This window comes from Musca autumnalis, unplaced genomic scaffold, assembly GCF_047663935.1.
Source record: "Musca autumnalis isolate F117 unplaced genomic scaffold, ASM4766393v1 scaffold_3, whole genome shotgun sequence".
NCBI lineage: Eukaryota > Metazoa > Arthropoda > Insecta > Diptera > Muscidae > Musca > Musca autumnalis.
The window spans coordinates 211893564-211909129 of NW_027411866.1; the positions used below are offsets into that span (position 1 = coordinate 211893564).

Genomic DNA, 15566 nt, shown 5'->3' on the forward strand with positions numbered 1-15566 from the left:
TATGCCTTCTCTTCAATAGGTATCTGGAACTCTACACAATACGGGACAATCGCTGGTATTTCGTGTTGACAAAGATACCAAACAGCATGTGAATATATCCGGTGGTCCACTGGCATATAAATATCAGTTCGAAGAAATATACATACACTATGGTACACAGGATACACGTGGTTCGGAGCATTATGTACAGGGTTATAGTTTTCCGGGAGAGGTAAGCCGTTTTCTTTGGTTTACATAAAATTAATTTATTGAAAAAGCATCATTCAATGCATTCCACAATTTATTGTCTGTGGGTGTGTGTGAGTGTTTGTGAATTTTATTTATGCGAAAATTCCATAATATTTTCCATTTTCAATTTATTTTGTTTGTGTGTGATCCTTTTTTGCAGATACAAATTTATGGCTTCAACAAGGAATTGTATCACAATATGTCCGAAGCACAACACAAATCCCAAGGCATTGTAGGCCTTTCGCTAATGGTACAAATTGGTGAAACGCCAAATCCTGAATTGCGCATCATAACGAGCACATTCAACAAAGTGGTCTATCGAGGTAAGTAGAAATGAATGGCAACGAAAGCCAATACAAGATTGAGGTTTTTTGTGGCAAATACAAATCATTGGACAAAGGCACACAAACAAACAAGGCCATTAATAGCCAAATGGCATGCACACACACACACACCAAACCACCTACACACACACACATAAATACCTTAACTTATTTTTGACTTTTATCCAACCATTCACCGAACGCTGAGATTGACATCGACATGCTATGATTGTTGTTTAAAAATTTAATAATGTAGGTCAACATCGATGTTGTTCACTTTGTAAAACATAGAAGTGGTGTTGTTGTTGTCGTCCAGATTGTGCATACACATAATTCGATTTTCTAGGAGCTGGTGGGTGGGTGTGTGGGTTGTCATCGTCATCCTGGCTGCATGTTGCTGTTGCATGTTATCGTTGCCGTAACTCTTGTTGAATGTCGAGTGTCAAGCGTAAACAGGTGTCAAATATTGTGACATTAACAAGACTTTATATTTCCGGTCATTTAAAAACATCATAGATTTTTATATTAATGACCTTATTTTGTTGTACCCCCCATGGAATGTTGTTGGTCCCCAAATGCTAGATGTCTAAATTGGATGCAATTTAACGAACGCATTATTGTTGTAGGGCAGTTGTGTGGTAAATGTAGGTTAGAGAAAGTGCTAGTAAGGCATTTTTATTTGCCTCAAGAGTTTGAAGTACATTAAAAAGGTAACCATTTCTGCTTAAATGTGGAAATTATTAATATGAAACATTTTGATATTTTGTGGAGGAATGAAATTGGTGCGCTCAATTAATTTTGTCACAGAAATTCAACTGAAAGCATTCTGATGTAAACTAAATTAGGTTATCAAATAGTAGCAAACGTAATATAATCTTTGCCATGTATTTCTTGAAATAAGAAGAATAATTTAAATTCAATACAATAAATTTAATGGGTGACGTAGAGACGAAAGATACCAAGGAACGGTCCGGACCGGCTCTACCATGGCAAAGCCCAGGATTTATCTTGGTCCCTCTTTCATCTCAAGTGGACACTTACCTCCCCGTGGTGTCACCTGGGGAACTGCCTTTTACACCCGTTACAGTTAGTGAGCTAACATGTGCGGCGCGTTCACCCATAAGAACGTTAAAAACTTGGGTTTGGTCGTCGAGCTAGTAACCCTCTCCTAGAAAAAGCAGCCTACTATGGAAAAACGAAAGAAAAGAAAAACAACCCCCACTAAAGTTGACGAACCCCGCAAACGTTTTAAGGACCATGATCTGCGAATCTGCACCTAGATCGTTCGCACTCTTTATAGAGAAGGTGCAGTTTCGCATTGGCAGAAGTAAAAGGCCGACATTACTGCCATACTGGAAATACGATAGATTTGGAAAGGCGTCACAACAACGTTTGAAATAGTCGGAAAATACAGTCTCCATAGCGAAACATTGAACAATGGAATGAGGCTGATAGACTTCGCAGCTGCAAAACCATGGTAGTTAGCAGTACCAGATTTAAGCATCTTGATATTCATAAGGGCACCTGCCTGTGGCCAGATCAAAGAACCAAAAATCAAATTGATCACGTTGTGATAGATTGAAGACATGCATCAAGCGTGTTGGATGTACGATCGTTCCGAGGTGCAAACACAGACTCAGACCATCACCTTGTTGCAGCAATATGCGAACCCGATTAAACGTAGCAAATAAGGAGCGAACACACACAACTCGGAAATTGGACATCGGTAAGCTAAAATCACAACAGATAGCCACAGCATATTCCACTCAACTCGCCCAATTGCTTAATCAAAGCACTCCTCGTCTCGTTAACATATCAACACAATGGCAAATTATTGCACTCTCCATGCAAACAGCCTCCCCATGTTATGACCAGGAGTGTCGTGCTGCTACTGAAGAGCAAAATGCGGCAAATAGGGCTACATTACAACCCGTAGCAATGTGTAGCGCACGAGCGAGATATCGGGAGAAAAGGAGAGAGGAGAAACGTCTTTTCTGCAGGAAAAAAAGAGAAATGGAAAAGCGGGAGTGTGAAAAAATCCAGATGTACAGGAACCAAAATGAAGTCCGTAAATTCTACCAAAGAGTGAAACATCAAACTGATGGCTTTGGCACTGGCACATCCTCCTGTAGAGACCAGCAAGGTAATTTGGTAACTGATACAGATAGGGTGCTAAGGATATGGAAAGAGCACTTTTCCAACCTGTTGGTATCCAATAGTACCGAAGACGACGAAGATACCACAAATCCAATCCCAGAATATGGTATTGAATGTATATCACACGGCCAAGATGAGGTAAAGGCAGCAATAAAACGGCTGAAGAATAATAAGGCAACAGGAGCAGATAGCCTACCAGCTGATAAGGTGTATGCATCAGCTAGTTAGCACCATCTGACAGGAAGAACGCTGACCCGACGATTGGTACCTGAGCATCCTGTGTCCCGTACACAAGAAAGGCGGTAAGACTGTATGCTCTAACTATAGGGGCATAAGTCTTCTTCCTATTGTCTACAAGATAGTGTCAGGGATATTGTGCGAACGACTAAAGCCTGTGGTCAACGCAATAATTGGACCATATCAATGCCGCTGTAGACCTGGCAAGTCCACCATTGACCAGATATTTATCCTGCGGCAAATCCTAGAGAAGACCCAAGAGATTCTGATCTCTACCCTACCATCTTTTTGTTTATTATAAGGCAGCCTTCGACAGCCCCCTACGTTCAAAGGTATTCCAAGCCATGTCTGAATTTGGTATCCCCGCAAAGCTCATACGGCTTTGTAAAATGACTTTAACTGACACTAGGGCCTCAGTTAAAGTAGGAAAGAACTTCTCCGAACAGTTTTATTTCAAAAGAAGTTTCAGACAAGGAGACAGCCTTTCGTGTGATCTCTTCAACATACTGCTGAGAAAGGTCATACGAGAGGCAAGCGTTAAATGAAATGACACAATCTACACCAATAGCCACATGTTAGTTGCTTATGCTGACGATATATACATCAGAGGACGATCAGTAAAAGAAGTAACATATATCTTTGTGATACAATCTTTGTGATATGGGTACTTGCGCAAGCAGATAAGGCAGTGCTTTGTGTGTTTGAGAGGAAAATTCTTCGAAAGATCTACGGGCCGATTTGCGTTGACGGTGAATATCGACGTCGTATGAACCACGAGCTATATCAGCTATACAAAGACATGAATATAGTTAACAGTATCGAGATGCAGCGATTGCGTTGGCTAGGCCATATCATAAGAATGAGCGATGATGAACCCACTGAAAAGGCCTATGAATGCATGTCACATGGCGGTGCACGCAGAATTGGCAGGCCAAAGAATAGATGGCGCAAACAAGTGGATGAAGAGATGAAAAGGCGCGGTATTCCAGAGAGCCAAGCGAAAAACAGAGAGAATTGGAGATCTTTTCTTAGTTTGGTCTATGGAACAAATGTTCTGTAATGGGCCAGCTAAGTAAGTAACTACATCTTTGTGAAGATCGAAGGAGAATCTGCTAAAGTGGGTCTGGCAGTGAACGGCGATAAAACCAAGTTTATGGTGTCGACGCGCAATGCGTCCATAGAGCTCGGACCAACTGTTGAAGTTGGCTCTATTGTTTTGAGGTAGTAAAAGACTTCGTCTACCTCGGCACCGCCGTAAACACAACAAACAACATCAGTTGTGAAATAAAAAGAAGGATTATATTGGCTAACAGAGTGAACTCATAAGGCAAGATCGTCATGGGACATAACGTGAGATAGAGGAATTCTTGGACATTTCTGTCCGTAAAAAAAGGTTTGTTCTCATTGGAATCAGCACAAAATGATAATCGTTCGGTGGTCAATTCTGAGTGATACACCACAATTTTTCCTTGAAGTCTTCGGAGAAATTCGACCGGTTGGTACAGTGTGTACGTGAACCTGTTTTGGCAATTTTTATTATTTTATTGTTATATGGGGGCTATACCAAACCATGGATATACAAGAACATGGACCAGTGTTCACAACTTTTGGTGGAAAATTTTTGTAACCACTGGGAACTTCAAATATCAAATTATAGCTAGCTCGGTTAACAATTTTAAGAATTTGTGTGGCCCCTGGGAACTTCAAATTTCAAATTAAAAGCAGTTCGGTCAAAAGTGTAGCAAATATCTTCAAAATACCTAAGATCGGGAGATACCGTAATATGGGGGCTATACCAAACCATGGACCTTTTTGTTGACAAAAAGTCTTGGGACACCTGTTAAAATTAAGTGTCAAATTACAGCTGACAAAAATGCAGCCAAAATCATCAAAATAACTAAAATACCGTTATATTGGGGTTATACCGTATACGAACTTGTCCCTCGCATTCGAACTTGTCATCGGGTGTAAATATATAACGTCCTAGCCCAACAATTGTGTACTATAGAGTAATTACAATATATGGACAGGCGGACTTGGTTAGATCGACTCGGACATTTATAGCGTGTTCGGTGCAGCAAATACATGAAATCAGCCTGAAAATATATATGGGAGCCATATCCAAATCTGAACCCATTTTGATATAATAATTTGGCAAATATATTTCTTGACCGAAATCAGTCACACATTTCAAATTTCCTCGAAATCGGGCATATATAGCGTGTTTGGTGCAGCAAATACGAGAAATCGGCCGAAATTATACATATATGGAAGCTATATCCAAAGTTGAACCGATTTCGATATAATTTGGCACATTTATTTCTAGACCAAATGTAGTCACACATTCCAAATTTCCTCAAAATCGGGCACACATAGCGTGTTTGGTGCAGCAAATCGGCCGAAATTATATATGGGAGCTATGTCTTAATCTGGACCGATTTCGTTATAATTTGACATATTTATTTCTACACAGAATTCAGTCACACATTCCGAATTTGATCGAAATCGGACATATACACCAAGCACCAAGCCGAAAATACATGTGGGAGCTATATCCAAATTTGAACCGATTTTCTCCAAACGCAAAAAAATGATATTCCCCAATCTTCAGCAGAATCGCATAATAAATGCGACCTGTACTTTGCGAACAAAAATACATGGACGAACGGACGGACGTGCATAAATTGACTAAAAAAGTGATTCTATGTATATCCCCAAAAGAACTAAGGGTCCATATCATTTCCCTATGAATGCTACATACAAATGAACAGTGTAGTGTAGGGTATAACAAGTAAGAAAGTATCAGTCAGCTGTGCTGACGGAGATATACCCTCAGCTACTGACAAAAAAATCACAACAATCACGAATTTTCTTACTGTAGGTACCATAATGTGGGGCAATACCAAATCATCGACGAATAAAATTTTTAGTAAGCAAACTTTTGATTCATAGAGAAGTCGAAATATTAAACAAAATTTTGAAAAAGTTTTAGAATTATCTTGCACAGTAAACATTTTACTATGTGCTGACAGGGTTTTTGGAGCCTTTGGGAAGTATCTCAAGAAGTATGGACCTACTCCGGAAAATATTGTACCGTTGTAAATGGGGTCAATAGGACAACTTACTGAGAAAAAAAATCAAAACGATCCAAGAGGAGCTTAACGTCGCTTTTCCAGGAGTAGATCGATATAGTCCATATTCGAACCCGATTTATATCTGGAAGGAATAATACGATGTGCAAAGTTTGGACCAAATCGATTGCTCTCTTCGAAAGTTATCGTTCACACCATTTTACAGACAAATTTTAACCTTTGCGGGGGAAGTACCCGAGGGAGTGCACCGATATGGCCCATCTTCGAACTTAAATTAAATTTGGACAAAATATTACGAGACCCAAAATTTAGTTTGAATCGGTTGATCCGTTCGAGAGTTATCGTGCGCACCAGCCAGACAGACGGACGGACATCGTGAAATCGACTCCAAATTGTCTGAAACGAATTTCATCCAAACATACTTGGGGTCTAAAACCGTTATTTCGATGATGCACATTTTTGGTCGTATCTAGCCTAAAGGCTGAGGGTATAAAACAGGAAGGCAAACTTAATATACCCACCATACTACGTATGATGGAGGTTATAACAATAATAACGGAATTGTAGACCTCATGTAATGATTGTTATTCTGTTATTATATATTGCCAATTAAATTCAGCCTGATAAATTGAGAAATCACAGAAGGTCTCCCAGAGCTAGCTCAGTTATTTGAGCGATATCAGAAAGAAACTGGTGTCTTAGTATTTTAATCATTCTTGTATTTTTGCAGGGTAGAAGCAGAGTAGATGCTTAACCGTTTCCTCCACTTCTCACTGTCCGTAGCTCAGTGATCACCATTGCTTTGATGTGACGGTGTTTGATTATAATGGTAGGAGCGCCGCTCAACTTTCGACAAAAATTCTTACCGAGCTTGATGTAGGACGCTGTAGAAGTATGGCCAGTATTTCTTTCGAGAAGAGACCTGAGCCAACGACGAGGCTGTAAGATACTACTTACCATTTCAAATTATGTTTATGGTGTTTTTAACAATGAGACATTAGGTATTTGGCCTACTGCTCCTCAGCCAGAACGATCAGCAGACTATCTCACGAACTTCAGCATAATTTTTGTGGGTCGATGATATCGATGGCCCCTCTAACTGCATATTGTCCCCGTACGCAGTAACGGCTTGAGCAAAATATGATACAGATAAGTACCACCTAACATTACCCTGGAGGTGAAGTTCCTAACGCCCAGGCCCTTGTCGGCCATTTAGATCCTCGACACAACTCCCTAACCACCTTGATCTTAAAAGCGCATTGTCTTGTATAGCGATCCAACTCTATTTAACGCGCATTGAATGCAGATACCGAAAAGAAGCCTTCTTTATATAATATAATAAATAAAAATCAATTTAACAGGATTCAATTCAACAGGATATTCTCCTCCCCACATTCATGGCTATAATACCATCAAAATAAAAGACGTGAAAAATAGGTAGCTTTAAGTGTTGGTTTAAAAATTTCACACTATTTCCGCCACCACACTGGCACTGTGGGTGGGCTGGCTGCAACTTTCACACGAATAGTGTAGTATGTATCAGAAACACACAAACAAGCGCAAATTTGCAAGCAACAGTAGTGGCTTTTGCCCTGACTGCCAGCCAGTCATGCAAACAACAAACTAGGCAATTGATGTTAGACCTGGGTAGACTGGCGAATTGGTTGGCTTTCTGACTGTTGCATGAAAATTATGCTTCAAATTTGCAACCATTATAAGCCACAAACAAATTGTGAAATAACAACAGCCAGAAATGAGCAAAAAGACGGCGACAATCAAAGACAGTTGGTGGTGCAATATGAAATGCTTTTCTCCACACTGCTCTGGGGAAAACTTAACCTAGAAAAGTTTTACTTTTTTTCTTAGTAGCTCGTTCCTTGGTTCATACGACTCTTGTGAAGGTGGAATACATATAACGGCATTACGTGCACATTATGAAATATTTTTATTGGCTTTAATGGTGGTGGCAATGACGATATCAACGGCTTTTGGCGAAAGCCAACTAATATCCATAAACTTCTTGAAGTCGTAGTCGTTCTATCCAAAAGTCGTTTATTTGTGTATGGAACGGCAGTAAAATGAAGAGAAGAAGAAGTAAACGTGCATCGTTGCTACAAGTTATTGCAGCATAGTTTTGGGAAGTTGTCGTTCCGTTTTTTCTCTTTCTTCATTTTAGGTGTTTAGAAAGGAAAAGGATATTCAAGAAACATGAATATGACTTGTAGCTAGTAGACGTTTAGTACTTCCTGAGAGTTGTTTGGGTGTGCAGGCACGTGGTGTACAAAACAAATATTTTCGATTTTATTTCTTGACTTAGAAAAAACTGGTTGCAAAAGTACATGACATAATTAAAGTTTATTTAGCAGGAAAAATGAAGATATTGAATGGAATACAATTGGTGGGTATTTCTATAATTATTATACCCTCAGCATTTATGCTAACGAGGGTATATACACTTTCATACGGGCAAAATGAAATGATTTTACTCTTTCATACGAGAAAAATGTGCCTCATCGAAATAATGGTTTTAAACCCCAAGTATGTTTAGACGAAATGTGTTTCAGACAATTTGGACTTGATTTAGTTATGTCCGCCTGTCTGGCTGGGGCGCACGCTAACTCTCGAAAGGATCAACCGATTCGGTCAAAAATTTGGCTTTCGTAATATTTTGTCCAAAATTAATTTAAGTTCGATGATAAGCTGTATCGGTCCACTCCTTCAGGTGCCTCCCCCACAAAAGTTCAAAAATGAAGGGAGTAACCGATTTGGTCCATACTTTACACATCCTAATATGTCTGCCAGATATAGATCAGATTTTAATATGAACTATATTTGTCCACTCCTTCCGTACCTCCCACACAAAATTTCGGATAAATTCACTTTAAGGCCGGCTCTCGAACCACTTTCATTTCAGTTGAAGCAACTTGCATACGCTGCCTCCTTTACGTCAGCAAGAGTTTTTTCGGAGGCAAGTCCATACTTCTTGAGAAAATAGCCTGGAAGGTACAAAAAACAACCCCTATGACAGCGTGTGTAGTGGTTGGAGCGCAAGATAACTCTCGAACGGATCAACCGATTTGGTCCAAAATTTGGTCTTCGTCATATTTTGTCCAAACTTAGTTTCAGTTCAAAGATGAGCAATATCGGCATTTCCCCCAATATTAAAAAAAAAATCACTAAAATGATATGCACGATATATCTTGAGCGGGGTAACCAATTTGGTCCAAACTTTTGATCTCCTAATATTTTATTCAAATTTAGTTTAACTTCTAAAATGGTCCATATCGGTCCTCTCCTTAGGGTACCTCCCCCACAAAAAATCAACATTTATGTCTAAGTGCAGTTTAGGGTCTGTTCGAAGATCCTTGGAAATGTATACCGATGCTGTTTGTTGTGGTCCCGTTTACTGCGAGGTTATGTTTTCCGTGGACAAGTCAATGCTTCCCAAAAGTTATACTATGACGCACTAAGGAGACTAGCGGGCGCTATATCAATGGAAAAAATGTGACCCCCAAAGTAAGTCAGCTTCCATAATGGACTACATATGTCGGCCCATTCCTTCAAGTACCTCCTCCGCAAAATTTTGAACTTTAATCCTAATCCACATTTTTGTCGGCAAGTTCAAATGTCCAAAAAGAGCCACAAAATTCTGTTCGTAGATGAAAGCTTCGATACATATAGGCTAAGGGTATACCTCTGTCGACAAAGCCGACTGAAGCTTTTTTACTTGTTATACCCTCAGCCTTTTAGCTAACGAGGGTATACACTTTCATACGGCCAAATTGTGCCTCATCGAAATAATGGTTTTAGACCCCAACTAGGTTTGGACGAAGTCCGTTTCAGACAATTTGGAGTCGATTTAGCAGACGATAACCAACGAAATTGTTTGCAAAACAAGACAACCCCTCTCCACTGGAATGTTTCGTAGAAATACAACTAAGGCAGGATATCAAATTTTTTTGGTCCAAACTCCTGCGGGTATCTCCCCCACAAAAGTTTAAAACTTATCGCTAAAATGCTCTGCCGAAAACTCTCGAAGGCAGTTACCGATTTGATCTATTCTTTGCGCATAATCTATTTCTACATGACACAGATCAGATTCTAATATGGACTATATATGTCAACTCCTTCGGGTACCTTGAATACAAAATTTCGGAAAAGTGCAGTTTAAGAGCTGCTCTCGAATCCTTTTAATGTTTGTTGTGATAACTTCGCTGCCCCCATTATGAAGGTACAAGTTTTATCAGGGGTAAGTCCATATTTCTGAGAAAATGACCTGAAAGCCGTAAAAAGCCCTACGGCTCTGGCTGGAGCTGCATGTGTACTGGCGGGGGCGCACGATATTTGTTGAACGGATCAGCCGTTTCGGTCCACAATGTGGACCTTTGTTTAATTTCGAATATGGGTCATATCCGTCCACCTCTTCCCGTACCTCCAACACAAAAGTTCAAAATATTCCGCTAAAATGGTGGGAACTTTAACTGTCGAAGGCAGTAACCGATTTGGTCCAGACTTAGCATATCGTAATATCTCTACCAGACATAGATCAGGTTGAAGTATGGACTATATCAGTTCACTTCTTCGGGTACATCACACACAAAATTTCGGAAAAGACCTAGTCTCGAATAGCTTCGATTTTTTGTGACAACTTGTATGCGCAATACCCCTTTCGACTGTACAAGTCTCTTCATAATATTTTGCCCAATCTTAGTTTAAGTTCAAAGATGGGCAATATCAAATTTTCAAATTTTTGGTACCTCCCACCAAAAGTTCGACCGGGCCGAACTTTTTATACCCTCCACCATAAAATATTCTGAACTAAAATGGAATTATTATTTTCTATCCTGTTCACAATTTGATGCGGAGATATTCTCTGACCACTGATACCTAAATAAGGTAAAAATGTGTATAGAAATGTCTTCAATCGGCTGACAACCTTATATGGGGATAAATCAAAGTGTGGACCTATGTTGATAATTGTTGGTGGAGAAGTTTTGTGACCACTGGGAACCTCAAATGTCGAATTACAAATAGTTCGGTTAAACATTGTTGTTAAAGTCCTCAAAACACCGAAAATCGAGAGGCTGTACCAAAACGTGGACCTGTTGACTACTTATTCGTTTGAGATATTTTGTGACCACTGGAAACCTCAAACGTCAAATTACAGGTAGTTCGATTAAAAATTTTAGCTAAAATCCTCAAAATACCGAAATTCGGGAGGTACCTTTATATGGGGCTATACCAAAACATGGACCTATGTTGACGGTTTTTGGTGGAGATGTTTTGTGACGACTGGAAACCTCAAACGTCAAATTACAGGTAGTTCGATTAAAAAATTTAGCTAAAATCCTCAAAATACCGAAATTCTGGAGGCACCGTTATATGGGGGCTATGCACAAACATGGACCTACTGTGACGGTTTTAGGTTGAGATGCTATACCAAAACGTGGATAGATATAGCCCATCTTCGAACTTGACCTGCCTATGAAGAAAAGACACTCGGGTGCAAAAATATAGGGCTCTAGCTCAATTATTGCGAACGCTAGAATGATTACAGCAGACGGACAGACAAACACATGGCTAGATCGTCTTAGGATTTTATATTGATCAAGAATATATATATATACTTTATATGGTAGCAAATGATTAGTTCGATGTGTTACAAACAGAAAATCAAACTTAATATACACTCCATACTATAGTGGAGGGTATAAAAATGACACTAAGAATTTCCAAGCTTTGGATATCCCAATATTTTGTCTAAATTTAGTTTAACTTCAATAAAAGTGGTCATATCGGTTTTCTCCTTAGGGCATCTCCCCCCATTTTCCCATATTTGTTCATATTTTTGCATATAGCATTTTCGAGAAAGCCATTTTCAGACAAAGAAGTAAGTCTTAATGATCTGAAATATTAAGCAATTTTAAAATATAAATGCTAATCCAAAACCCCTATGCAATTTCAAACAAACAAAAAATTCCCTTTTTTACTTTTACTTTTCTAAGCACGTTTCACCATGTCATGTGAATAACTTTAATTGGAATTCCCTTACGTGAATAAATAAATTTAAACCTCAACGCAAATTCAAAACACGCAATGCACTTTTTGGCTTATATTTCACCCTTTCTCCTTTTTCTATTTTTTGTAGGTTTTTCAACGCCCATTAGACACTTGTCTGTACGTGCTCTACTGCCAAATACCGATCATTATATAACATACGAAGGATCCACCACACATCCCGGCTGTTGGGAAAGTACTGTCTGGATAATAGTTAATAAGCCAATTTATATAACAAAACAAGAGGTAAGTGGGGTGGAAAAATATATAGCAACATAACAACTTTATTTATTTATATAACAACTTTATTTATTTCATAAATTATTATTATTTTTTTGTTTTTATTAAATAATAAAAACCTTATTAATAACCAATTAGTGGCAATGTAATAAAAATGTAAATTTAATTTGTGAGAAAATTGTTACATAATCACTTGTTGGCACATTGACAAGCATGAGAGTAAAAATTATTGCGGAAATTCAGTTGGCACATTTTCAAAACTATTAAATCATAATTTTAGCCCATGTGAATTGAAGCTTTCATTTTCGGAAAGATCGAAAGTATTTAAAGTCTTTTCAGAATTTTGTGGCCCTTTTTGGAAAAATGTGAAAAATGGATGGATGGTGGATGTGGATTAGGATCAAAAGTGTTGAAAGCATGTACTTGTCCACAGAAAACATAATACCGCTGTAAATAGAACCGCAACAAACTGCATCGGAACTCATTTCCAAAAGAAAAAACGCTAAACTGCACTTAGACACACAAGTTGAACTTTTGCGGTAGAGGTTCCCTTAGAAGAGGACCGATATGAAAACGTTTACTGTCGTAATTGAGGCACGAATGTCCCACCAGAAGGAGTGGGCCGATATAACCAATCTACGAACTTATACTAAGTTTGGACAAAATATTCCGAATGCCAATTTTTGGACTGAATCGGCAGATCCTTTTGAGAGTTATCTTGCGCTCCAACCACTACACGCGGTGTCATAGGGATTTTTGGCACCTTTAAGGCTATTTGCTCATACGAGGTCCATATTAGAGTCTCATCTAAGTCTTGTAGAAATTTCACGATGTGCAAAGTATGTACCAAATCGGTTACACAAACAAACTTTTCGGACATTTTCGATCTTTTGTGGGGGAGGTTCCGGAAGGAGTGGACCGATATAACCCATCTTCGAACTTAAACTTAGTTTGTACAAAATATTACGAAAGCCAAATTTTGGACCGAATCGGTTGGTCCGTTCGAGAGTTATCGTGCGCTCCAACCAACCAGCCAAACAGACAGACAGACAGAAGGACGGACATAGCTAAACCAACCCCAAATTGCCTAAAACGGATTTCGTCCAAACATACTTGGGATCTAAAACCATTATATAGAAGAGACACATTTTATCAATATGAAAGTGTATGTATCCTCGTTAGCATATATGCTAAGGGTATAAAAATATATCAGAAAATTGTGAGGTACCCCCATACCAAATTTGTTCCATAGACCGAACTAAGAAAAGATCTCCAATTCCCTCTGTTTAGTGCTTCGCTTTTTGGAATACCGCACCTTGTCATCTCTTCATCCACTTGTTTACGCCATCTATTCTTTCTCTCAAACACGCCAAGCACTGCCTTATCTGCTTGCGCATGTAACCAGGCTTCCATACATCAGCACGGGTGCTTAAGCCAAAGTAGCATCTGTTGGCCAATACACTTCTTCTTTTTATTATTTACGGAGGTGCCGAGGTAGACGAAGTCTTTTACTACCTCAATATTATAGAAACCAAATTCCACAGATGGTCCGAGCTCAATTTAGCAGATTCTCCTTCGACCTTTATAAAGGTATCGGTTACTTCTTTTACTGATCGTCCCATGATGTCTATATCATCAGCATAAGCAAGTTATATCTGGCTATTTGTGTAGATTGTGCCACTTCTTTTGACGTTTGCCTCTCGTGTAACCTTTTCTAGCAGGATGTTGACAAGATCACATGAAAGACTGTCTTCTTGCATAAAACCTCTTTTGCTACAAAACTCTTCGGAGAGGTTCTTTCCTATTTTAACTGAAGATCTTGTGTCAGTTAGAGTAATTTTACAAAGCCGAATGAGCTTTGCGGAGATACCAAATTCAGACATTGCTTGGAATAACTTTGAACGTAGCGGGCTGTCGAAGCCTGCTTTATAATCGACAAAAAGGTGGTAGGTGTCGATCTGTATCTATTGGGTCTTCTCCAGGATTTGCCGCAGGGTAAATATCTGGTCAATGGTGGACTTGCCAGGTCTAAAGCCGCATTGATATGGTCCAATTATTTCGTTGACCATGGGCTTTAGTCGTTCGCACAATATCCCTGACAGTATTCTGTAGGCGATAGGGAGAAAAGTTATACCCCTGTAGTTGGAGCATAGAGTCTTATCTCCTTTCTTATGGATGGGACACAGAATGCTCAGGTTCCAATCAACGGGTACGCGTGCGTCCTGCAGATGAAGCTAACTAGCTGATGCATACACCTTATCAGCGTATCGCCTTCGATTTTAAACAGCTCGGCTGGTAGGCTATCAGCTCCAGCTGCCTTATTATTCTTCAGCCGGTTTATTGCTGTCTTTACCTCATCTTGGCAGGGTGGTATACATTCAATACTATCTTCTGGGATTGGATCTGTGGTATCTTCGTCGACTTCGCTACTGTTGGATACCAACAGTTTGGAAAAGTGCTCTTTCCATATCCTTAGCACCCTATCTGTATCAGTTACCAGATTACCCTGCTGATCTCTACAGAAGAATGTGCCAGTTCCAAAGCCATCGGTTTGATGTTACACTCTTTGGTAGAATTTTCTGACTTCATTCTGTCCCCTGCACATCTCGATTTGTTCACACTCCCGCTTTTCCATCTCTCTCTTTTTCCTGTGAAAAAGACGTTTCTCCTCTCTCCTTTTCTCCCGATAACTCTCTCGTGCGCTACGCATTGCTACTGATTGTAAAGTAGCCCTATATGCCGCATTTTCTCTTCGGTAGCAGCACGACACTCCTGGTCATACCATGGATTCCTCGGTGGAGTTCTCTGGTATCCAAGTACTGATTTTGCGGCTGTTTGCATGGAGTGGGCAATGTTTTGCTATTGTCCTGATATGTTATCGGGACGAGGAGTGCTTTGATTAAGCAGTTGGGCCAGTTGAATGAAATATGCTGTGGCTATCTGTTGTGATTGCAGCTTACCGATGTCCAACTTCCGTGTTGTGTCTGTTCGTACTTTGTTTTCTACGTTTATCTGGTACGTACCTTTGCTGCAACAAGGTAGTGGTCCGAGTCTATGTTTGCACCTCGGAACGATCGTACATCCAACACGCTTGATGCCTGTCTTCCTTCTATCACAACGTGATCAATTTGATTTCTTGTTCTTTGATCTGGCGACAGTCAGGTGCCCTTATGAATATCGAGATGCTTAAATCTGGTACTGCTAACTACCATGTTTCTTGCAGCTGCAAAGT

General features: G+C 39.6%; 1 protein-coding gene across 1 annotated transcript in view; it reads left to right on the forward strand.

Annotated features, from left to right (window-relative positions):
• The window catches only part of CARPA (Carbonic anhydrase-related protein A), a 134360-nt gene that overhangs the window by 92228 nt on the left and 26566 nt on the right, over window positions 1-15566 (forward strand). The window contains exons 4-6 of the mRNA XM_073972906.1: window positions 20-211; window positions 389-551; window positions 12186-12340. Of these exons, the coding sequence (XP_073829007.1) occupies window positions 20-211; window positions 389-551; window positions 12186-12340 (510 nt within the window). The remainder of the gene's footprint in view (window positions 1-19; window positions 212-388; window positions 552-12185; window positions 12341-15566) is intronic.